Genomic DNA, 24,440 nt, shown 5'->3' on the forward strand with positions numbered 1-24,440 from the left:
TTACTCAGGATTGCAAAAAGTTTCCACAAAGTAAAGTCATACATTCACTTTAAACACAATTAGTGATAGTCACTACCATTACAATTGTCATACATTTCTGTTCATGGCTAAACACGATGCAAGTCAAGTCTAGTAAAATATCTTCACTTGCTGTTGTAATAGTCAAGATGTGCTGTCCTCTCTGCGATCCACTGGTCGGCACAGTAGATGCAAACAAGCAATATCAGCACTCCATATTTATAATCGCTTCTTGGTAAAAATAATTGTCACAGATCAGTATAATTTGGTTTGCTGGTGGTCAACCCACAATGATAGGAACTAGGAACACACTATCAGCTGGTGTGACATTGCTCCTCCCGCTATGCCATTACAACCAACTCATAGCCTCAACATTACATCTGACCACCATACCATTCACTGGGCACACTCGGTTCTTTACTATCGATTCTTGGCCTATCCTCGACCTATGGAAGCAAAATATGCTTATCTTTGAGTAATGGAATTTTGTAAACCTTCGTCACCAATTTAGTAAAGGCCTTGTTGCTACCACTGTGGAGGCCGAGTTGCCACTGTTGTTATGGTAGACAGAGTTTGTGGGTTCATGAAATGGCCTCTGCTGCAGTACACCAGTAAGACAACTTCCACCTGCCACTACTACACAGCTACACCCCAGGGTCAGGTAACAGGAAAAAAGTATGAAAGTTCTACAACACTCCAATAAATTAGTAACACAGTCATACAAATGAGTTAAAAGGGCTTACTTATCTTTGTGACTTTTTGAATAATGAAGTCCGCAACACTGCATGTAATATAACACAGAAAAGGCCCTCAATGGCTAAGTGCAAATAATCATAGGTAAATTTACAACTGTCTGTTCACTTCTAAAAGTTCACTAAATGACGTTCCCTGTCTGTCAACCCTGGGCAATGACCTATAACCAAGTGGTCGAGAGCTGCCCTTCTGTCTTCCAAGTAGGCTTCACTATTGTCGTCTGTTCATTGGCGGATTGTACTCAGCTGGCAATTGGCAGAGGCAAAGTCAATATCTTCATCCTTAGCACCATGTGTGGTGGTGGTGGAACTCACGCAAGTGTTGAGTCTCTGTGGCACTGGCACCAGTTAGCATCTTTGTGCCTGTGCTGCTTTTGCCCTGGCTGTGTGTTGTTCAGACAACACAGCAGGGAACATGGATCCCTTACAACTATGCAAGAATTAATGACCTGGGCAGCTAATCAAGGGCAACACTGTTCTGCATTTTATGACAGGACTTGAAGGTGTACAAGAAATGTTCAAAATGCATACCACACCAGTTAACAGAGGTGCAGAAGTGGATACAAAATAAGTCAAGCCATGTCAGCCTAAAGATGTGAGACCAGCCATGTCAACCTAGAGTGATTTGAGTGGGAAGGGAATGACATGCTCAGTCACTTTATTGCAGCTGCTTAAGCTCGGACACACGTATGAACCAGAATTGAAGATCCACTTAGCAGAATGGCATTATCTAGGTGCACCATGATGACATAAGGTTCAGCAGAATCAATCAGCCATGAAGGTTATGCTCATTCTAGCATATGACAACTACGGTATTCTGTAGTGTCATCATGTCGGGGAGTGCAATAATATCAATACTCAATACTGCCGCAACTTTCTGCTGTTCCTTCTGCTATGTACACTTTGAAGAAAACATCTGGCACAGCTGTATAATGCAATCTTTCTCCATGACAACACTACAGCCCACACTGCAGATGTCATCAAGAGATGTCCACAGTGGTAGGAGTGGGAAATCCTGAAAATCCTCCCCCACACACCCTACTCACCAGACTCACCAGACCTCAGTCTCCTCAACTTCGACTTCATTCCACAACTGAAGAAACCATTGTGTGGGAAGCACCTTGCAAACACAGCAGATATTGTCGTGGCATTTCGGTACCAGGTAGCACACATTGATGGCAATCTCAGTGGCATTCAGCGCCTACCCCATCATTGGCAACAATGTGGGTACACTGGCAGACTATTTTGAAGAACAATTGCTGACTGTGATTAATTTTTGTTCCATTTGCACACATGCACAATAAATTTACACAGAGTACCAATGTGTGTGTTTTATATCATTTATTGCCATGACCATCTGTTCTGGAACCCTATTTTATTTTGGCATTCAGATACACACTGTGTTACCGGTTCATGGACATCGTGGAATTCCAATATTGTCACATTATCCCAAGACACACCATATTGTCATGACTTACGAAATGACCCTCATAGAATGGATGAATTATGCAGATCTTGCAAGATCACTATTTAAGTTCAGCCTGAGAGCTTCAGCAGATAGGATGCACTAAAGACCACTGATGTTATGAACAGGTTAGGAGGCTATAATTATTGCTAATGAGTATGTACAGTACTTGCAACATTAAAAATAAGAATATAATCATTCTATGGGCAGTATTTTAATTTTATAAACGCAGGGAAATAAAATTGTTTTAATCTATAAAACAAGCGTTAATGGTATCGTGGTAATGCATTGTGCATGAGAAGTAATTTTACTTGCTGCTGCTTCTTAATTCATTGACAAAGAACTGTAAAGGCATGGTTTGTGAATATTTCATTACCATTGCATTACAGGAAGATGATCTGTTTAAAATCCTGCGTTACTTTAAATAGGTTGTGGAAACCAATAATTGTTAAACTAAATGCTTTTATGGCCTTCACAGCTCCCAATAGCTGGTTCTCAACAGCTCTCCTGAAAGTTTTTTGTGTTTGTCAAAGTTTGGAAAACATTTATATTCAAGTTCTGTATTAATTATGCTTATGTTCAGTGAAATATGTCTTACAACTATGTGTTGCATAATGCCTCAAGCCTCATGAGAATATCTTGTAGTAGAACACAGTTATTAAATCTGTAGAAGGAATTGTCTGACTCCTATGTATTATACAGTTCTTATTACTTTCATTGTAAAAACCACAAGGAACTGTTTTTCCCACTTCTTAGATGTTCTACATTATTATTAAATGATACACAGCCTCTCTTTATTCAAACACTACACATTTCACACACAAGCAATTTATGTCTTAAATAACATTATCATCAATATCTTTATCGATATATGCAGTTGATCAGACCTAGTTTCAATTTCTGTAAACTATCTTACACTCATATTTTCTCACTAGCATTAGCTTTAAACTTACTTTGTCAGCTCAAAAAGATATTTGACAAAGCATGTTTAAAGCATACGTTAAGGAAGCATTAAAGTGTAAGTTAGGTTTAAAAATCTGAAGATGGCTTATTGAAACCAGAACTGGTCATGATCATTTTTGTATATAATCTGGACAGATAATAATTATTTTTATCCTTGCGGAAGAGGGAACCAAAGTTTTATGTTGGTAATTTTTTTCTGAATTTGCTTGATTTGAGCAAATTTGCTACAGTGAAGTACATGACAGCATCAGTCACAGAAATAGTGTGATAAGAACAGTGCAATAAACAAAAAGTCTCATAAATCCTAACATCATCAAGTAACATGACAAAAAATAAAGCATTATTTTAAATAAATTCATTGGTGGTCATAATTGAAGACACAGTCTTAGGATGTTTATGTAATATAAAGAAAACTTCTTGTGAGGTCATTAGTGAGCTCTGATACTATATTAAATTATAGCGGTAATCAGAAGCAGTTTTTTTCTTAGTAGCATTGTAGTAACGAATACATACTTTCATAGTGGTATCATTCATGTTTGAAAAGAGAAGGTTATTTTTGAAGGTGAGTGAACTTGGTCAAAAAAAAATTATGAATAACCCTGATATTTTGACGTAGTCTGTATTATCCTGTAACAATTTTATGAAAAGGGTAGTTGCTACTCACCATATAGTGGATATGCTGAATCGCACTAGACACAACAAGAAGACTGTTGGAAAGTGAGCTTTCGGCCTACAAGGCCTTTGTCTGGCTCCAGCTGCCAGAGACTGTGGTCATGTGTGTGTGAGTTGCTTATGTCTGAGTGTATGTATGTGTGTATGTTGTCTATTTTCAACAAAGGCCTTGTTGGCCAAAGCTCACTTTCCAACTGTCTTTTTGTTGTGCCTACTGCAACTCAGCACCTCCACTACGTAGTGAGTAGCAACTATCCTTTTCATAATATTGTTACTTTCCATCCTGGATTTGCCATTGTCTGAATTATCCTGTTTTGATATACTCTGAGAACCTCACCATTACTTGGAACTTTGCTATCTGTACCTCTGTGGTAAAAGCTGTGTTTGTATCAAATACTACCGCACATCTTTGAGTATACTTTGCATGCTGGAAGCAGTGAGCCTTCTAACTGTTGATGACCATGGCTTATTCTAGTCCTCAGTTTTGCAATATCTGTTTTTCAGCAACAGTTTCTCATTATCTCCTTATCTTTGTATAACTTAACAATGCAGGAAGAGACAGATGGCTGCTTACTGTAAAGAAGACATGTCAAGTTGCAGATGGCCACAATTCAAAGACACTTACATAAGATTTTGGCCACAGCCTTCATAAGCAAAAGAGAGACACACACACCATTCATACACACAAGCGCACATCATGCACATTTGACTGCCAACTCCAGCATCTCGGGCCAGAGTGCCTGTCTGCAACTTAATGAGTCTTCTTTATGGGAAGTACCAATTTGTCTTTCTATACATTGTTGTTATTCCTATTTGGAGTTTCCATTGTTTGTATAACTTAAAACATTTTCAGAGCCTGATTTTTTTGTAGACCGAAATAAAAGTAGGTAAACAGCTAAATACTCTTAATTATAGAGTCTGTTTGTTTTTTTGAAGGGACACAGGCACCGTAATCTAAAAATTCTCATGATTATTTTAGTATTGGGTTGTTAAATGCTAATGAACCAGAAATGATTATAAGTACATATTAAATCCGCGATGTACGAGTTCAGAGTTTTGTCACATTTATAGTTCTTAATTGTAAAAAATGTAACAGTTTCATGAACTTCAAGATTTATTGCAAATTATGACTGTTTTCTGTAATAACATGAATGATGAGAAATAAGCCATGTTAATTGTTGAAACTTCAGCGACAGTAAATTGGAACATAAAAAAAACATAAATAATTCTCATATGACACATGTTAGAGATTTTGCATTAGACATTTCATTTCTTAATATATCTGTGATTTAAAGAAAAATATTTTGTAACTTAAATTGTAATTTTTGGTTACTGATATCATTGTTATTTTTATGTATTATGTACACTAAGATAATAGATACCTTTGATGATGACTGTAAGTGCAGTAAAAGGCACTTTGTTCGTCAATAAACCACATGTTCACCAAAGTTTCCATAGCGAATGTGACCTACATAACAGTAAACCATCCTTACACAGAATAATTCAGATTTTCAAACTGTTTATGATAGACTTGTACTGATTAAGAAATATTACAGGTTACATGAGACTATTTGGTCATCAGAAACTGTTGTACAGGAGCAAGGGCACAGAGTAAAACCATATAAATGAGCAAAAGTGGTAGTTAGAAGAGAAAAAATGATAATAGGTTAATATAAAAACAGTGATGTCCTAGTAATTCATTTAGTAAGTTTTCCAAAATAAATGTTGTTCAATGTTTTTTACATTAAAATCACTCTAGTCAAACTGACTGCAATTCTATTTAACTAGTTGTCTAATAGGTACCAAGATCTTGATTACATCTGTTAAGTTAGTGGTAACTACACCGCCCACATAAAATTCTTATATTTCATAAAAATGGACCAGTTGTCCAATCTGTCTCAAGATTCACTTGTTGTTCGCTGTAACTGCGCAGAATATAGTAGGACATTATTTAATTTGAAGGAGTTTAAACTGAGTTGTTTAGTGGAATCTGTGAGCCACCTGTTAAGTGAAGTTACTGAAACAATATAAAATTCCAGTATTTTAGAAGGAAGTGCCAAACATTCAAGACACTATGTTTGAGAATCAAACATTCCATTTATATTTATTGTAATTAAACAAGAAAAGACAGAACCATTCATAAAGCCATAACTGTCATTGCAAATTTATTTTACTGTGGCATTCATGAGAAATGGAAAATGTTAAAGCAAACAGAATTTGTGGACTACAGAAGCAAATTTAATAAAATTTGACAACTTCACATTTAGAAGAAACATATTTTTTGGTTTTACTTCATCGCAAAAGAATGTTTCTCTCTCTCCGCATTACATTAATGTAGCTTGAATGTGCTTCAGAGGTGATTAAAAGTGAATCCTGCGAATAAGTTAAATGATGTAGTGAAAGTTTTGGGAAGATGTACTTGAATGAACACTATGTCTGGAAAAAATAAACCATTACTGCACCTTCATCATCAGTGTTAAACAAAGTTCATGTGTCAGTTAACTGTCCCTTTAACATTGGTTTGAACTCTACTGGGAGAATAGAGGGGGCAAAAGTTGAGTAAAAGTGTGTGTGTGTGTGTGTGTGTGTGTGTGTGTGTGTGTGTGTGTGTGGTTTCGTAACATACTTTCTTTTTATTTTCAGGTTAAGATCACCTACATGTGAAAACCCAAAAATGGTCCTGAGTCAGCAATAACTTCATATTACTACAGAATAAAATAAAGAAATGAATACTATAATAATCATCATCCTGCCGTTTTTGAAATGTACCCTATGCATATGTGAGACCTATCATTGGCAAAATGTGACCTACCAACTAACTTGTAGCTTATATGTCAGTTAGAGGTGGAGAGGGAAAGAAAGGAAAGGGGAGGGATCACTGCTATCAGTTGCAGTGGGACATGATGTGGAATTGGTGGCGACGAGTGAAAATGTGTACCACACCGGGATTCAAACCCAGGATCTCATTCATATAACTTGTTGTTCTTGCCCCATGATGTTTTGCATCAGCATTAATAATCACCACTAAGTAGTCAATCAGAAAATGGGCATAGAATATTGCTAAGGGTGATGTGGAACTTAATAGGAAGAACTTGGGAACATTTTTCAGAACAGGAGTCATGTGGATCATCCTTGATAAGGGGGGCTATTTAACATTTACTGGGGTTTCCTCTGTGTATTATTTTACTGTAGTACCTTTGTCCTTGATTTCTCTGCTACAATCTTCCTCCATTTTTCTTTTTATAATCTCAGTAAAATGTTTATCTCATTCTCTTACCTACATTTGCTGCATTATTTTATTTTGATTTCCCACTGGATCATTTCCTTGCTTAGTTCCTTCTCTTCCCATTTTCTTTTGTCCCCAAATGAGTTTCTCTTCTCCATTCCTCTCTTCATTAACTCTTATTTTCTTTGCATTCAAAACATGTATTTTTTATTTATTTACTCGTGTCCAGAACATAACATAAACGTGTAATTACTTTCAGTATAACATTCTTCACATATTCCATCTCTTTCCTACATCTTATATATTTATTCCCAGCTTCACTTGAATGTAGCTGTCTTTTTGTCTTATCAGTTAACTACCAGAACTCATTTGGTGTACTCTTGAATTTGAATGTGGACTATTGGTATGTTGCTACTTCTTGTTCGGTCTTTGTTCTCCTGGGAAAAGTTGGATGCAGCTTTCCCTTTTGTTAAAATACCTTTGATTTTTCCTAGCTGAAATGAAGGATTTTTATAAAACTTCAAAGTTCAAGATTCTGAGGTATTTTAAATTTGCATGTATTGGTCATGCTTTTATATTTAGTTTATGTATTCCCTTGTATTTCACTTTTTGAATGAAGTGTTGAAAATGTGGACTGTAATTAAAATAATATGCTGCTTGAACACATACATAGTTTTCAGTATTCTCCCCGTAGTTCAATACAAACAACACAGTATGCTTATATTACATAACCATAAGTATAGAATTAGTACTGTATGATAAATGTGATGCTTATTTTTTGTAATGGACAGGAAGTATACAATTGATTCCCTTCTTTTCCCAGCATCCAATGTCATGGCAAGTTAGTGCTGATGGTACACGGATGATTGGTCACATGATACTCAAGAAGACTGCACGTGAAGGAATGGGTCCCAGCTCTTCTGCTGCTATCCTGGGTCTCAAGGTAGTAGGTGGCAAGCTGCTGGAGAATGGAGGGCGGGGGGCAGTGATCGAGAAGGTCAAGAAGGGCAGTATAGCTGATGTAGAGGGGCAGTTGAGGCCAGGTAATTATGTGGAAACGCTTAAAAATGTGCATATTATCAATTTATATGTTAAATTAGTGGCTTGTATTACATTTAGTAGAGAGAAAATGTGATACATGCTTATTGTGTGATTTATAACTTAACTTGTATACTAAAGCACCCAAAATCATACTACAGTCATCTCTGTTCATTCTGTGCAGTCTTATTCTTTTAGAAAACATTATTTTTATCTACTGAATAGTGTGACTGAGTCTAAGCATGTTATGAGGCGGGAAAATAGAGTTCATCCAATATGCCAGAAGACGATTAATTAATTGATGATTTTTGTAAGCCAAAAGGACTGTAGCAAACCTTATAGAGTTACAAAACAACTAATAGGGATTGAATGCCCAGTATATAGATCTCTTGAAGTAACAATCATAACATTTCAGTGTTGCTTATGAATTAAATAATGTATGTTTTGTGTCCCTCTTCATATGGTGTTTAAGTGATTATTCATTCCCACTTGTACCTTTACCACTTTTCTTAATCATTTCCTTACTTGTAGTACTTGAACTTCTACTGAAATGTCAGTCACAAAAGCTCAAGAGTCATCATTTCTCTTTATATTACTAATATTGGAGACATGGAAATAAACAATACCATTGTTCAGGTCTGAGAACATTGCCATCCACTACAGAATAAATGTACACACGTACATAAAAACACATATTACTACATTGTCCTGGTCGACTATAGTGTACCAACACATGAATGAGGTGATGAGTTTTATTATGTGGAGTGGGCACCTTGAGGAACGAGGTGAGGAGTGGGAGGGGGGTTGGAGGGAAGGGTGGCTAATGGCTTCGTGGTAGAGGCATTGCAGCACTATGTCTTAATTCCTGTTAGGGCATGGGTGCCTCATGGGCTAGCAGTGTCTCGGTAACAACCGTGGAATAGAACTCCATGAGAGGAAATGAACTCGCTGTGTGAAACAGAGCATACAAACATGTAGTGGCATGCATGGTAATAAACTCAGCATGCAGCTGGTGCAGATGGCTGACAACTAAGCACACAGCAACAGCATTTGGCTCCCCTACTGTTGGCTGCAAATAAACACTTCCATTGGTGGATCTGCCTGTACCATATGACATGCACACTCTATCACAGGTGTCTAAACTACTATGCTGTTCTACCCATGACAGCTCATTTGCCTCAATTGCAATGTCCACTAATGGGGATACTAAATACCACCACCTCTGAAAAGGCCACATAGAGCTGAAAATGGCCAGGCTTTGGCAGTGACCTCAGCACAGAACTGGAGAGGGAGCTGGCAAAACCAACAGGAGACCAACCACTGAAGGAAGTAACGTTGTTTCTGCCAGAAGGATGGAAATACATGGAGACTGTGACAATGGTAGGTCCATCAGCAGCTTTCTAGAAGGCCACAATGGTGATGCCCCACCAGGGCACAGGTGCATCTGATTTCTATGATGGGTCAGCTGTTCCCCTCCAATGTCCATCATATTCAGCTGCCGATCTTTGTGGTCCACTATGACAACTGGTAGCCTACCATGCCATTGCTGAAAGGACCAGGCCCAAATGGCTGCAGCCCCACAAGGAAAATGCAGCAGGCCACTGTGGTCCATGGAATGTGATTCAGAGTGTAACAGAACCAGGATACCCACAGCTGGTGCCCATCCAAACATTCCACTGGATGCACCCATTGACCAGTATCGCCTAGAAAGTAGCCAGAAAACTTGACAATGCGTCATCTGGGTCTTGAATGTACACATGAAGTGCTCCACCTCCAAGTTAGAAGCTGGGTGAAATAGGGCAGTATTCAGATGGTGGGTGCCCTTGCGGACACAAGTCTTCAGACTTCCATGATTCAAATTGTTTACCAGTTTTGGATGTGAATATTGTAGAGGATTCCTCAATGGCAAAAATAACTGAGAATGCTTGAACAGTGGCAGTCGATCACATGGAGGATAGTTTGGCTATGTACAGGAAACTGGACAACACATCAACCATAAACAACAATGTGCTGCCCAAAAATGGACCAGAGAAATCAATGAGCACCCTGTTCCAAAGGTGGTAGGGGACTGGCCAAGGAGAGACATGGTGTGGCGGTATAGCTTGATTCTGGGTGTAGGATCTGCAAGCCAGATGTTCAACATCATGATTGCTTGCTGGCCAGTAGACATGACATTATGCCAATAGCTTCCTATGCGTTATACCCTATTGTGACACATGCAGCATCTGGAGCGTGCAAGGACACAATGCTAGAAAGGATAAACTTTTGACAGCATTGCTCCTGCGTGAGGGCTCCCACAACAGCATTCAGCAGATCAACTAGGAGGAAAAATGTATGCCATGCCTGATCCACACCTGGAGAGTCATGCTCTGTGCAACCGAAATGGAGAGAAAAATGATTTTCTGGAGAAGCAGCTCAGCAGCTATGGTGGTTGCAACTTTGTATGCCGTCAAAGGAAAACCTGACAGGGTTTGCTTCAGGGTGACACCCAACTCAAATCCACGTGCCTCCTGTCAATGCAGCTCCATGTCATCAACAATGGCACACTGAGAAAGAGGACCCACAGTTGGAGTTGGTGTGCAATCCTATCTAGCTGCGTGGAAAGAGGGCCAAATAAGGAAACTAACAGCTTATGATCGGTAACTTGGAGGAACCTTGCCCTGTACAGGAAGAAGTAAAACTATTGAACACTGAAATTATAGCTAGAACTTCCTTTTCCATCTGTGAATAATTGCACTGTGCAGCAGAAAGCATCATCAGTGTGTAAGTGATGGGCTGTTTGGTGCTGTCTGGGCTCCAATGGGACAGGACAGTACCAATGCCATCACATGCCAGGGTTAATGTTTTCCAGACAGGGGGATGAACACAAATCCTGCTTGAGAGACTGAAAAGTCCATTGACAATCTGCATACCATAAAAACTTAATGCCCTTCGGGTGAAACCGGTTAAGAGGACGGCAGATGTGCATAACACAAAATCTTACCTGAAACAGACTGGAACTCCTTCAGGTTCTTTGGTGCTGGCAGGTTCACAAAGGCTTTGATGCAGGTTACTAAACACATGACCCAAAAAATGCACATTTGAGGAGAAAAAAACTGCACTTTTCCAGCTTGCAGTAAAGGCCATTCTCCAGGAAGCCTTGGAAAACATACTGAAGGTTTCATAAATGTTCCTACATCGGTATATTCCTGGCACAGATAAGATCCCCAGATGAAAATGATTAAGCTGATGAAGTTCAAAAGTGGTGTTGAGGACCAGGAAAGTCCAAGAAATCGCATCAAATGGCAGCTGCCCCCTCCCACCCCCACCCACCCACCCACTCACAGATTCGCCAACAATTTCACCTGCACAAAAAGGGATATGAGTCTCTGGCATTGTGCATTGTCTTTCAATTTAAAATTGCTACAAAGTTGCACACACAATTGGGATTCTGAATCACCACTGAAAGGTTGGCCTCCTGATTCAAAAAAATAGGAGAAATGACTCCCTGATCCTGCCAGCAATGCAGCTCTGCCTTTACCTTGTCACACATGGCATGGCAGAGGGAATGGAGCGAGGGCGATAAAATGTAGGTACCTCTGACAACTTAAGAGAAACACATGCCTTCAAATTTTCTGCCAGCCCAAGATATTCTCAGACAGCAAGCCGTATGACTGCAGTAAGGAGTCCAAATTGTAAAGAAGAATGGAATGAGACACTAAACGCACTTTGTCATTGACTTGGAAGCCAAAAACAGAAAAAGCTTTGAGCCCAAAGACATTTTGCACCAGCAGTTAATTTATTACTAACAATGTAAATTGGCATTCCACAGTCTTGTAACATTCGAGGACAGAGAATCTTTCTCCATAAGAGAATGCACTGTTTAGTATAAGACACAATCCTATGGGGCAGCCAGTGAAACTCTGGGCACCCAAAGAGACTGTACATATCTAAAATAATGAGGCTTACTGATACTCCAGTGTTTACTTGAAATTCGACTTGTCGCCCATTCACTATCAACGTCAGCAAAATATTTCAGGGCAACATGTGTGGGGCAGCAGAGACAGCCCCAGAATCCAGGGGAAACACCAGGTTGCCCATCAACTAACTCATGGCAAATATGCAACAAATAATAATCGGGGCAGGACCACTGGCTCACCCAGTGAGTGGAAGGGGAACAACGCTGAGGACACAAAAACTACAGTGGGCAATAATTATATGATGTGATTAATGTGAATCTGCCGAGCTTGGCATGGGTGAAGACAGGCTGCACCGCAATGCCATTGCAATATAATTGTGAATGGCGGCAACTCTCAGAGACTCTTGAGGAAGCGAGGCTGCCTGGAGTACCCTGTGGGGCCTGAGGGTGTTTACCATGCACATCTAATTGATCCACCTGCCAGTTGTCAGGAAGGGTGTCCATTGCTGCTGCTGTATGGAGTAATAGGAAGTAGACTGAAAAGGGGGGGGGGGGGGGGAGGAGTTAAGACAGACAAGAGGTGAGAGGGAATAGGGCATGGCCAAAGAGGGGATGAAGGAGGAGATTGACACAGAGGTGGGAGAGAAAGAGATGAGGGAGAAGGAGATGGACAGAGAGAGGGGAAGGAGGAGATGGATAGAGAAAGGGATGGGAGAGGGAGGAGAGGAGTTGGATAGGGTAGAGAGTAGGGGAAGGAGGAAATATAAGCAACATATGCCTGTATGGGTGAAGTTATGGATAAAAAAGCTGTTCTAATAAATTTCATTGAGTAGTGATGTTGTGGGTTACCTAGTTGCATGATCATTGTAAATCACAACAATAAAGAAGATTCTTTTATGTTTCATATTTGTGGAATCAATAATTCACCTTTACTCTGTGATAATTTGCTATTAAAATTGTCCAGAGATCTTCTTGGATCTTTTGATGTGCTTGTTCTGATAAGTTCCCTTTAATGAAAATTGTATTGCCTCTAAAACAATTTAAATCTTCAATAAACCAATCTAAATTTTCAGATAGAATGTAATATCATTTGCAAGTAAATAATATAATTGCAACATCATTTATTAACGACAAGTACATTTGCAATTACATGCCTGCTTAATAGTGTCTTAGTCTACCTTTGGAGTGCATTACAGCAGCAATTTTATATTGTATGGATCCAACAAGTCCTTAGTAGGTTCCCTGAGGTTTGTGGCACAAGATGTGTGTGCAGCTCATGCAATGTAAGTAAATCACTGGCCTGTGGATTGTGGACATGGAGCAAGCACCAGTTAGCATCCCAGGTGTGTTCTGCCAGGTTTAGATCGTTTGATTTTGGTGGGCTAGAGATAAACATGAGTTCATGGTACTCAAACTGCTGTGTCACTATTCTGGCCTTGTGAGATGGACAGTTATCCTGCTGGAAGATGCCATTGCCAACAGGAAGACGTCAAGCAAAGGATATAAGGTAATAATATTCACACATGTATCAAGGGGCCTCCAGTTACCACCACAGGTCGCATATAAGCTCTTGTGAATGTCTCCCACAGCATAACACTGTCCCCACTAGTCAGCATTTGTTGTAAGATGCATGTTTCATGCAGCCATTTGGTTGGATGCTGGCATATCCAGACACTGTCATTGATCTCTTGTAACCAGAAGCATGATTCCCATGATCAGGTGAGACATTTCCATAGTCCAAAGTTGATGATCTCATGCCCACTGCACCCGTAACTGATGATGTCATTGGGCCAACAAGGGAATATGGTGTAATCATCTGCTGTGGAACAGCCTGTTCAATAATGTGTGCTGAACACTGTGCTCTGAGAGACTTGTGCCTGCATCAGCATTGTATTCTGTCATCAGATCTACCACAGATCACCACCTATGATGCTGTACAGAGAAAACAAGCAAGAAAGCAAGACTCTAATCTCCCTATTCTGTGGTGAGGCACGGACCTGCGACACCTTATGGCCTACTCTAGGTTTACTGTCTTTCTATCACTTTACATCAATGCTCATAACAGTAGCATGTAACTAGCTGAAACCCATTTTTATCACATATCTCCATTACCACCAAGTGCCATTCAGTCTTCCAGTGGCCAGTGGTTATATTGTTTTGTCTCTTTAGTGTATACCAGCAAACCCTTCGTTCTTTAAACAAATGAACTCCATGTATAATACAGCTTCAAATGTCAAATAACTTTGCAAATCAGATAATAGTTTAAATAATTCTTATTAAAACATATATGTAAGAAAAAGTTTAGAAAAAAATCAAAATTATGCTTAAAGTTTGTTGGAAGTTGCTGAAGGGCTTTCATCATGAAACACTGAATGAATATAGTCTGGGTAATTTGGAATCTATTTTAAGCAAAATCAAGTTTTAGACAGATCTAATTCTACATGAACTCGTACCTCCTGAACTATGTGTCATACAATGATGTAATATTGCAGATGTGCTCAGTAGTATATGTGACTACTGTCTGCAAACAGTATTGCAAGTAGTCGATAGTTTAGAAATAATACATTAAAATGTCATGCCTGCTGCTGAAGTTGTACTGCATGAACAGCAAAAAAGCAGTAAGCTATAAAGCTTTTTTGTCTCATAATTTTGTGAAGGGTGTCAGGAAGAAAAAGTTTTGTAAAGATTTCAAATTATATGTAAATTTGTTGGAAGTCACTAAGTGCTCTCATTGTCACATACTGGATGAATGTAGTCCAGGTACTCGTGTGCTGTCAGGTATGGTGCCGCAAGAGAAACACACAGTTTGTAACTATAATACTTGTGTTATGGTGTTGAATCTTTTGTGTAAAATTATACCTCTTAATGAGAGATTATGGCAGCATTTTAATTTTAAATAATTATTACACAAATTATTGAAAAGCAAATTTTTGTTGCCCCTTGAAACTGTTAGTTATTCAACCTGCAACTATTACTGGGTTCCATGATAGTTGCTTAGTAATATAGACTGCAACCCCCTCTGTGACTGATTGTTCATAATGACCTTGATGTCAACATGATGTTAAACCCTAATCTTCCCTCCTTACTTCTGTTGCCAAGGTCACTAAAAAGGGCCTTATCTGTGGCACTCAACTTGGAAGTAGACCACTTCAAATCCTGGTGCTGGATGAAATTTTTACTGCCAATATTTGGCCAGCAATGGGTGAACAGCTGGTGGCGTAAAGTTCCTGATCGCCAGTCTTTGCACCAATGTCTTGGATTAAATTCCAGACTTCTCTGCAGTGTCTCATGAAGTGAAGGCATGAGACACTGTTGATGGTGATCTGTCCTTCGGATACAACACAACTGTCACTGCTCACCATATAGAGGAAATGTTGATTTGCAGACAAACACAACAGCAAGACTGCTGTACATTTAAGCTTTCAGCCAAAAGGCCTTCTTCTAAAGTAGAAAACTCACACTCATTCACTGAAGCACAACTCACACATACATGAATACTGTCTCGTGCCACTGCGGCCAGACTGTGAGCAACTGTGCCTGATGGGAGAAGCAATCCACATGTGCTGGGAGTGAGGAGAAGACATTGGCAAGGATGGGAATGGATAGCAGTTGTAATGGGAGTGTGTAGTGATGTTTGTGGGAGAATTTATGTACATGGTGGGGACAGGGTAGCACTGCTAGGGGCAGCCGAGATATTTGATGGGGGGGAATGGGAACAGAAAAGAGGAGAAGTAACGGAAGAAAAGGGGAGAAGTAATGGAGGTGAAAAAGACTGTGAGTGAGTTTGTGGAATAGAACGCTATGTAGTGGTCGAGTGGGAGGAGGGAAGGTGATAGATGGGTGAAGGACAGGGACTAGCTAATGTTGACGCCACGTGGCCTATGGGAAAGTAGAATAAATTGCAGAGAGAGTTCCCACTTGTATAATCCAGAAAACCTTATGTTGGTAGGAAGGACCAGGATGGCACAGATTTTGAAGCAGTCATTGAATGAAGCACACTGTGTTGGGCCGTATGTTCAGCAACTGGATAGGCCAGCTGTCTCTAGGCTACAGTTTATTGGTGACCATTCATGTGGACAGACACTTGGTGGTTGTCACGCTGATGTAGAAAGCAGCACAGTGATTGCAGCTTAGTTATTGGATCACATAATTGCTTTCACAGGTACCCCTGCTTTAGATGAGACAGGTGATGTTTGAGACAGAGTAATTGGTGTGGAGGAGGGGGGGGGGGGGGGGAGGCAGGATGTATGGGATAGCAGGTCTTGCCATGAGGCAAAAGGTTGGCAGCAGGTGTGGAGTAGGGATGGCCAAGGATAATGTATATGTTTGGTGAGTGGTGGAACACCACTGTGGGAGGGGTCAGAAGGATAGTGGGTGGGGTACTCCTCATTTCAGGCCACAGAGAGAGGTAGTCAAAACCTTTGCAGAGAATATGATTCACTTGCTCCAGTCCTGAGTAGTACTGAGTAACAAGGGGAGTGCTCCTTTATGGCCAGACAGTGGGTACATGGGAGGTGACCAAGGAGAAAAGGCATGGGAGATCTGTTTCTGTACAAGATTGGGAGTGTAATCTCCACTTGTGAAGGCGGAGAGGGACTGCTTGTCACTACAGATGTGATGGCCATGGGTGGCTAGTCTGAATAGAAAGGACTTCTTGATATAGAATAGGTGGCAGCTGTCGTAGCGAAGATATTAGTGACAGGAGAAAGAGGAAGGTGGCTTATTGGGTTGTGGAGAACCACCTGAAGCAAATGGAAGAAAAGATGTTGAGGTTCTGGAGGAATGTGCATGGGTGCCCTCACATTCAGTCCTTATGATAAAGTTGTCATTGATGAATCTGAACTAGGTGAGGGGTTTGGGATCCTGGGTGGTTAGGAAGTTCCTGATGTTGGCATAGGATGGTGCCATGTAGGTGCCTGTTGCTGTACCATGGATTTGTTTGTGGATGATCCTTCAAAGGTTAAGTAATTGTAGGTGAGGATGCAGTTGTTCATGGTGAAAAAGGAGGGGGTTGTAGTTTTAGACTCAGTCAGGTGTTGGAAAGGGAAGTGTTCAATAGCAGCAAGGCTGTTGGCATTTGAGATGCTAGTATAGAGGGAAGTGGTACCAACAGTGGTGAGCAGGGCACCAAGTGGTAAAGGAACAGGAACTGTGGAGAGTTGATGGAGGAAATGGTTGGTGTCTTTTTTGTAGGAGGGTATATAATGGGTAATAGCCTGAAGGTGTTGGTCCACCAGGGATCCTCTCAGTAGCAGAACACTAACTGGCCACAATGGGGCATCTTGGATCGTTATGTTTATGGATTTTGGGAAGCATGTAGAAGGTAGGAGTGTAGGGAGTGGTAGGAGTGAGCAGAGACGTAGACTCAAGAGGGAGGTTCTGGGATGGGCCTAAGGATTTGAGGATAGAGTAGAGAAACTGTTGGCTTTCTGGAATGTGGTCACAGGGTCTCTGTGGATGGGTTTGTAGGTGGACAAATCTGACAGCTGGTATAGCCCCTACACCAGGTAATCCCTGCTGTTTGAAACCTCTGTGATGGAGCATTTATCAGCAAATAGGATTATAAGGTTAGGGCCATCTTTTAGGTGGTGGATATGGTTCTGTCTACAGGTTCAAGGTTAGGGGATGATGGTGAGGCAAGGTTTGAGATTGAGAATTTCTGAAATGTTAGCACATGGTGATTTGGGGACAGTGGGGGTAGGTCATGGTTGGATGGTGGAGTGAACTGAGTCTTACCAAAATTATCTTCCCAACATTATACAGAAACAGAACTCCTGTGCCTTGTCTCTCCAGTCACGTGCCATCTCCCATATTCCCACTGCCTGGCCAGAAAGGAGTACTCTCCTCATAGTTCAGTACCACCCAGGACTGGAGCAACTGAATCACATTCTCCACCAGTGTTTCAACTGCCTCTCATCATGCCCCGAAATGAGGAGCATCCTACCCATTATCCTTCTGACCCCTCCCACAGTGGTATTCCACCATTCACCAAACTTACACAGTATCCTTGTCCATCCTAATTCCACCCCTACTGCCAACCTCTTGCCTGATGGCTCATATCCCTGTAATAGACCTAGATGCAAGACCCATCTCATACATCCTCCCCTCACTACCTACACTGGTCACAAGCATCACCTATCTCATCAAAAGCAGGGAAACCTTTGAAAGCAGTCATGCGATATAATAACTAAGCTGCAACCACTGTGCAGCTTTCTGTGTTAGCATGACAATCAACAAGCTGTCTGTCTGCAGAAATGGCCACCAACAAACTGAGGCCAAGAGACAGCTGGCCCATCCAGTTGCCGAACGTGCTGCCCAACACAGTGTGCTTCATTCAGTGACTGCTTCACAACCTCTGCCATCAGGATCCTTCCTACCAACATCAGGTTTTCTGGATTATGCAAGTGGGAACTCTCTCTGCAGTTTATCCTACTTTCCTGTAGCCCACCTGGCCTCAACATTAGCTAGTCCCTGTCCTTCACCCACCTATCACCTTCCCTCCTCCCACTACAGTACGACATAGCCTTCTATTCCACAAAATCACCCACAGTCTTTTTCACCTCCATTACTTCTTCCCTTTTCTTCCATTTTGCCTCCCCTTTTTTGCTCCTGTTACACCTCTCCACTTGCTCAAACATCTTGACTGCACCTAGCAGCCTTACCCTGTCCCCACACTGTACCTGCATACTCTTACAAGCCACACTACAATCTCCCCAACCCCTACCCAGCTATTCCTTCCCTTCCCTGCCACAGCCTCCTCCTTATTCCCTCCACCCAAGTATCACTTCTCTCATCAGACGCAATTACTTACAATCTCACCTCAGTGGCCGGAAACAGTAGCTGTGTGTGTTTGCATTGTGCTTGCATGAATTTATTTGTGTTTTCTATTTCAGAAGAAGAAGGCCTTTTGGATGAAAGATTAAATGTATAGCAGACTTGCTGTTGTGCATGTCTGTAACTCAACAGCTGCTCTACATGGCCAGTTGTAATGTATCCCTTTTACAGTATTGTAGCATGGTCAAGTGTTCTCACCTATAATTACTTATGTGGGAAGTACAGAAATGTGAAAGGTTCAAGCCACACTACAGCAGCAGTCACAAAGGATACGAATGTAAGAAATGAGGTACCATTGCACATCAAGCTTTGGTATGTCTGGCTCACTATGATGTTGGTGACTGGACAGGAGTGGGAAGGAGGAGAGGCAGAAGAGACGAAGAAGGGGGATAGAAGTATGGAATGAATGAGATTGGGAGCAGGTGAACAACTGTGGCAGTGGGTGTGGGACAGGGGCTTGTGGAGATTGAGGCAAGGAGGATTCTGCATTCAGAGGATGTACAGAAGTGGTAATTATGACCTACATAATTCAGACAAGCTGATATTATTGGTGCTGATGGTGGGGGTGATGCAAATTGCACAGTTCATGAAGCAGCCATTTAAGTCAAGCTTACTCTGCACGGCAGCATGTTCTGCTACTGGGTGGTTCACTCTGCTGTTGGCCACAGACTTGCAGTGGTCATTCATCCTTGTTGATGGACATGCTCACATAGAAGGGTGTGCAAAAATTAGCAGAGCAATAGTAGGATATGCCTGTTACAGGATTGGAATAGAATGTAGTATGTGGGTTTACAGGAAAAAATCTTGTACCTGGGCCTTTCATAAGGATGTGACCCATGTGGCAAAGTGTGAAAGTGGGTGGAGCATAAATATGAACCAGGGTTGGCCGTGGGCAGTGGAATACCCCCTGGGAGGGGGAGAAGGGTTTTCTAAATATTATCATGATGCCTGGAAAGAAGAAGAACTCTCCAAAGTGGTATTCAGCTGCACATCCAAGCTATGAAATATCACTGTCTACCCGTATGCCACATCTGCTCGCAAGTCATTGTGACACAGGCTATAGCCATTATAAGATAATGAAAAATAAATTAGCCATCTGTTTTTTCATGATCAATGCTTGTTAAATCTTCAGGGAAAACATTTTCCCTCTCTATTAACAACTGTGTTTCAGCTTAACATATGTTCTAGATTCTGCAACAGAGAAATATTTCAGATGTTAGTCTGTAGCTTTATAATTATGTCCTATCCCTCTACATATAAACAGCTTAATCCATATGTTTGCCACATGCTGGGGACTTTTTTCTGCTTTATAACTATGTTAAGAAAGGGACTAATTCTACTGTGAAATTAATATAAGCCTTACAAAGGATACTCACAAGGCTTGTCGCTCTATTCATTTGAATCATGAACACCAGCAGTGCTTGAAGTTTGGAAGCTAAGAGATGAGATACTGGTGGAAGTGAAGCTGTGAGTTGAATTGTGAATTGTGCTTGGGTATCTCTGTTGGTAGAGCATTTGCCTGAGAAAGGCAAAGGTCCTTATTTCAAGTCTTGGTCTGGCACACCGTTTTAATCTACCAGTGCTTTTTTATACGTCAGCTATTTGAGGATTCATGTGTTTGAAAAATCAAACCCAAAACCTGTGATTTATGCTTCCCCTCCTATTTCAACATGAGATCATTCATAGTGTAATTGACCACAAGGTTTCCATCCCTAGAAAATCTTACCTTTGACTTAAATGGCTGAGTTCTATAAGAAATATGTCTCTAAGCTCTAGCAGTGCACCATACATAACTCTTGGGGCCCAGCTGCCTGCATTTTCATGCTGACTGGACCTGTTAATGGAAAGTGCCTGAACCACTTTCATTTTGTTGATGATGTTGTACCCTTTGGTTCTGTTGGAGATAAAAGTTCAGTAGCAAATGGAACAACAAATAGGGGAAAATAGAACCCAGGGCTGAAAAACAATTGTAGTGAGTGTAAAATAATATGTAAACAACTTATGAAATAGAAACTTGCACAAATTAAGAATGAAGTAGTAAAACCATTTTATAAGTTTATTACTGAAGGCAGTTAAAGACAGTGACAGAAAAGGAAATGAACAGAAGAGTAGAAATGATCTGTAGTGCTTTTGGTGAGCAAAATAGGGTGTACAAAAAGAAGAGTCTAATGTTTGTGAAATGAACATTTACAATCAGTTCGTATAACCAAATTGACTTAAGTCAGCAAAACATGGATGTTTAATATGAAAGCCTTTCAAAAACTATACATGGCTCATCAAACAATGGAAAATTTCATGTTGAATATATTACCAGGAGATATTATTTATTTATTCTTCCAGGGTAAGGGCCACAAGGTTCTCTGTTACATATTTTATCATGACAATTGTTATGGCATTTGTTACAAGAGGTGTTATATAGTACCAGGATATAACACTTAAAAAAAGAGTTATCACAAAAACAGTAAAACTTAAAATAGTTGTAAAAGACAAAAACAGTGTTTGTATTTGTTTTTTAAAAATGGTAGAATAAGTCGAGTAATTTACAGCCTGCTAGATTTAAACCGTGGGTTGTGTCAGCAATGGACATAAGAAAACAAACTGGAAGAGAGCTAGGAGGAGAAAAATGGCAAAGAACACAAATAACCAAGAGAGAAGAAAAAATGTAATAATATGACACCACTGACTGAAAAACGGAAAGAAAAAGAATTGTAACGGGAAGAATTAGTGAGCATCGGCTTCGTTCTTTGATGGAGTCAAATGGTCATAAATGTAAATTTTTTATAGAAAAATTATTAGTGTTACATGCCTCTGTAGCTGAGTGGTCAGTGCAACTGACTGCCATGCAGAAAACCAGGTTAAATTTCTGCTACTGACATGGATTTTTCCTTGGTGAGAGGATTTGAATGGGATGCACTCAGCCTCGTGAGACTGACTGAGGAGCTACTTGACTGATTAGTAGCAGTTCCAAGGTCAAGAAATATGTCAACAACCAGGAGAGCATTGTGCTGAACGCATGCCCCTCCATACCACATCCAGTGATGCCATTGGCAGAGGATGGCATGTCAGTCATTCAGGCCCAATAGGACCATCTAAGGCCAGAACACAGAACACTACCTACCTTAATGTATTAGGGTGACAAAAGCAAATGCTCCAGCTCTTTCTTAAATGTAACACTATGTTGAATTGTGTGTAGAATGCATAGCTTGTTACAGAGGTGAACTGTAGTGACCAAAAACGTTTTTAGAATGTTTTGTGTAATGGATGAGTACAGCTACTATATTTGACATGAGAGACAATGTGTTGTTATTTTGATGAGATGATAGTTATTTCATCTGTGATGTACTGAAGGATGTGCACATTGAGAAACCAGTGTAATAGGCATAACATATGGTAGTCAGGTAATTTCTCTGGCTGCATCGACCATAACTGGAAATTTCGAAACACAGAAAAGGTCAAATAGAAGAGCATTCCAGATGTAATGCACCCAAGCATCTGTATTTAATTTTGACCAAGTTTCATTACTCATACGGTGTGGATTATATAGCAGTGCTGGAGGTACAGCAGGACAAGTTGCTGTTTCACATTGTGCGGAAATATGTCATGTGTGGAAAACTGTGGAGAAGCCTTTACAGGCAGTGGATTCAAGCTGTTGTTGATGACAATGACAATGATGGCCAGCATATCATCATCACCATCATGACAATTATAATGTTTATTTGTTTGTTTGCTGTGTTAACTTATTCACCACTGACCTTTAATTTTTAATGTAGAGGTGTTGATGACAATGCGACCATGTGCCTTTAGCCCAGTCAATAACAAATCAATTTCGTGAAAATTCTTGTATCTTAAATTTACTACAAATTACTGCTCTAAAAGTAAACAGTTACAGTATAATATACACCAGTAATGATAGTATGTGTTGCGTAATTGAACAGTGAATCACAGTAACCAGATTGTGTTGCTGTACAACTACTCCATATTATTGACTAAGCCTCATTTTGGAGCATGGCTGAAGGAGTCCATTCCATTCAAGAATTTTGTATTGACGTAAGAAGTTGGGTCTAAAAGTAAGGTAATAAGTCCTCTGTGAGAAAATGTTTATTCAAGAAATTAGATAAGCAAAGTTACTATAGTCTTAGTCACAAACGATGGTGGGCAAGTTTAGGGTTGTCCTGCACACCTACACCACACTTTCTCCAACAGACAGAGAGTATTCTGAGCACTCTGCTGTGAATGTTGTAGACAGTGGAACCAAAAACATGATTGTAGTGAGTTATTTATCGAATTTTTATTTCATTTGGTGGTGATCAGTGACAAATTACCCATGAACAAGCAAGAGACCTAATTTACAGAGACACATTTTCTTCAAGTGTAAAGTGTGTGTATGTATATCCTGCAGCTGTCGCTAGGAACTGGCAACAATGCAATCCCTCATCATGCCTTGACCTGTACAGAGCACCATTGTCTGTGAATTGGACAATAAGGCTCTAGAACATATTAATTTTCCACATAGTCATCAAGACTGTCAAAGTATTTGTTCAAGTGATCAATCATTGTGTTGAAATTGGCATAATAGAAGTCTGATTTCAAGTCTAAGAGACACTTAACAGCAGCCTCCTGAATGGTGGCATCATTTTTTAGGTGGTGGCTAGTCAGGTGCCCCTTTAACATCCAGAGAGGTGAAAAACACTTGGTGTGAGAACCAGGTTGTTTGGAGAGTGTTCCAGTACAGTCTATTGGATATTTTGGATCGAAATGTAAAACTGAGACAGTAAGCAGTCCACATGATCTTGTACCAATATGATACCATTTGAAAGCAATTATGTCATTTCCTCCAAAGTGTGTTTTGGGTACATTCAAGTGCAGTACAATAAATGGCAGCATTTGCAGTTCATTCACGTATGATAAAATCAATCGACAGCAAATCTTGCATATCCCAAAAGACTTTCAACATCTCTTTCTTTGTGGATGTCATTGTTTTGATCTTGTTCCTGGGAGGAGTAGGGAGGGGTGGCTGAAGAATGTGTCCATAACACTGATTCTTTCATCATCTCAGATGTTACATATGCACCCACAGTTCCTCTCCTGTGATGATATGGTGCAGGAATGAAACACCCTCCACCTTATACCACATTAAGTGTTGGAGAAACAACCTCATTCACTTGGGTTTATTATCACCTGAGAGTTGCCATGATACCCAGTGAGAACACATCTTCTGGAAGTCCCATGTGGTGCACACGATATTCACTACACTGTCATGGGAGATGTTGATTCTGTGTGCAATGTGGCTTAGATGAATGTGACAATCAGCTGGAACCAACCACACAATGCAACCTATGTTGTCACCTGAGGTAGACATGCTCGTCCACACTGATGTTTCTCACGCCACACATTTGTTCTGTTCTGTTTTTCTTTCTTTTCTTCTCCCCCACACAACTTTAGCACTTGCAGATTTTTTTTTTTTAATTCTCTGTAAACTTTTATTGGTTGGTGATGAATTACAGCTGGGGAAGTTTTAAACACAGTGCATAAAACTTATTACACTTTGTACCTCAATCCCAGACCATATGTCTA

General features: G+C 40.3%; 1 protein-coding gene across 1 annotated transcript in view; it reads left to right on the forward strand.

The window, feature by feature from the left end:
- The window catches only part of LOC124775814 (regulating synaptic membrane exocytosis protein 2-like), a 966,162-nt gene that overhangs the window by 120,415 nt on the left and 821,307 nt on the right, over positions 1–24,440 (forward strand). The window contains exon 4 of the mRNA XM_047250647.1: positions 7,920–8,139. Within this exon, the coding sequence (XP_047106603.1) occupies positions 7,920–8,139 (220 nt within the window). The remainder of the gene's footprint in view (positions 1–7,919; positions 8,140–24,440) is intronic.

The sequence above is a fragment of the Schistocerca piceifrons genome, chromosome 2 (assembly GCF_021461385.2).
Source record: "Schistocerca piceifrons isolate TAMUIC-IGC-003096 chromosome 2, iqSchPice1.1, whole genome shotgun sequence".
NCBI classification, from domain to species: domain Eukaryota; kingdom Metazoa; phylum Arthropoda; class Insecta; order Orthoptera; family Acrididae; genus Schistocerca; species Schistocerca piceifrons.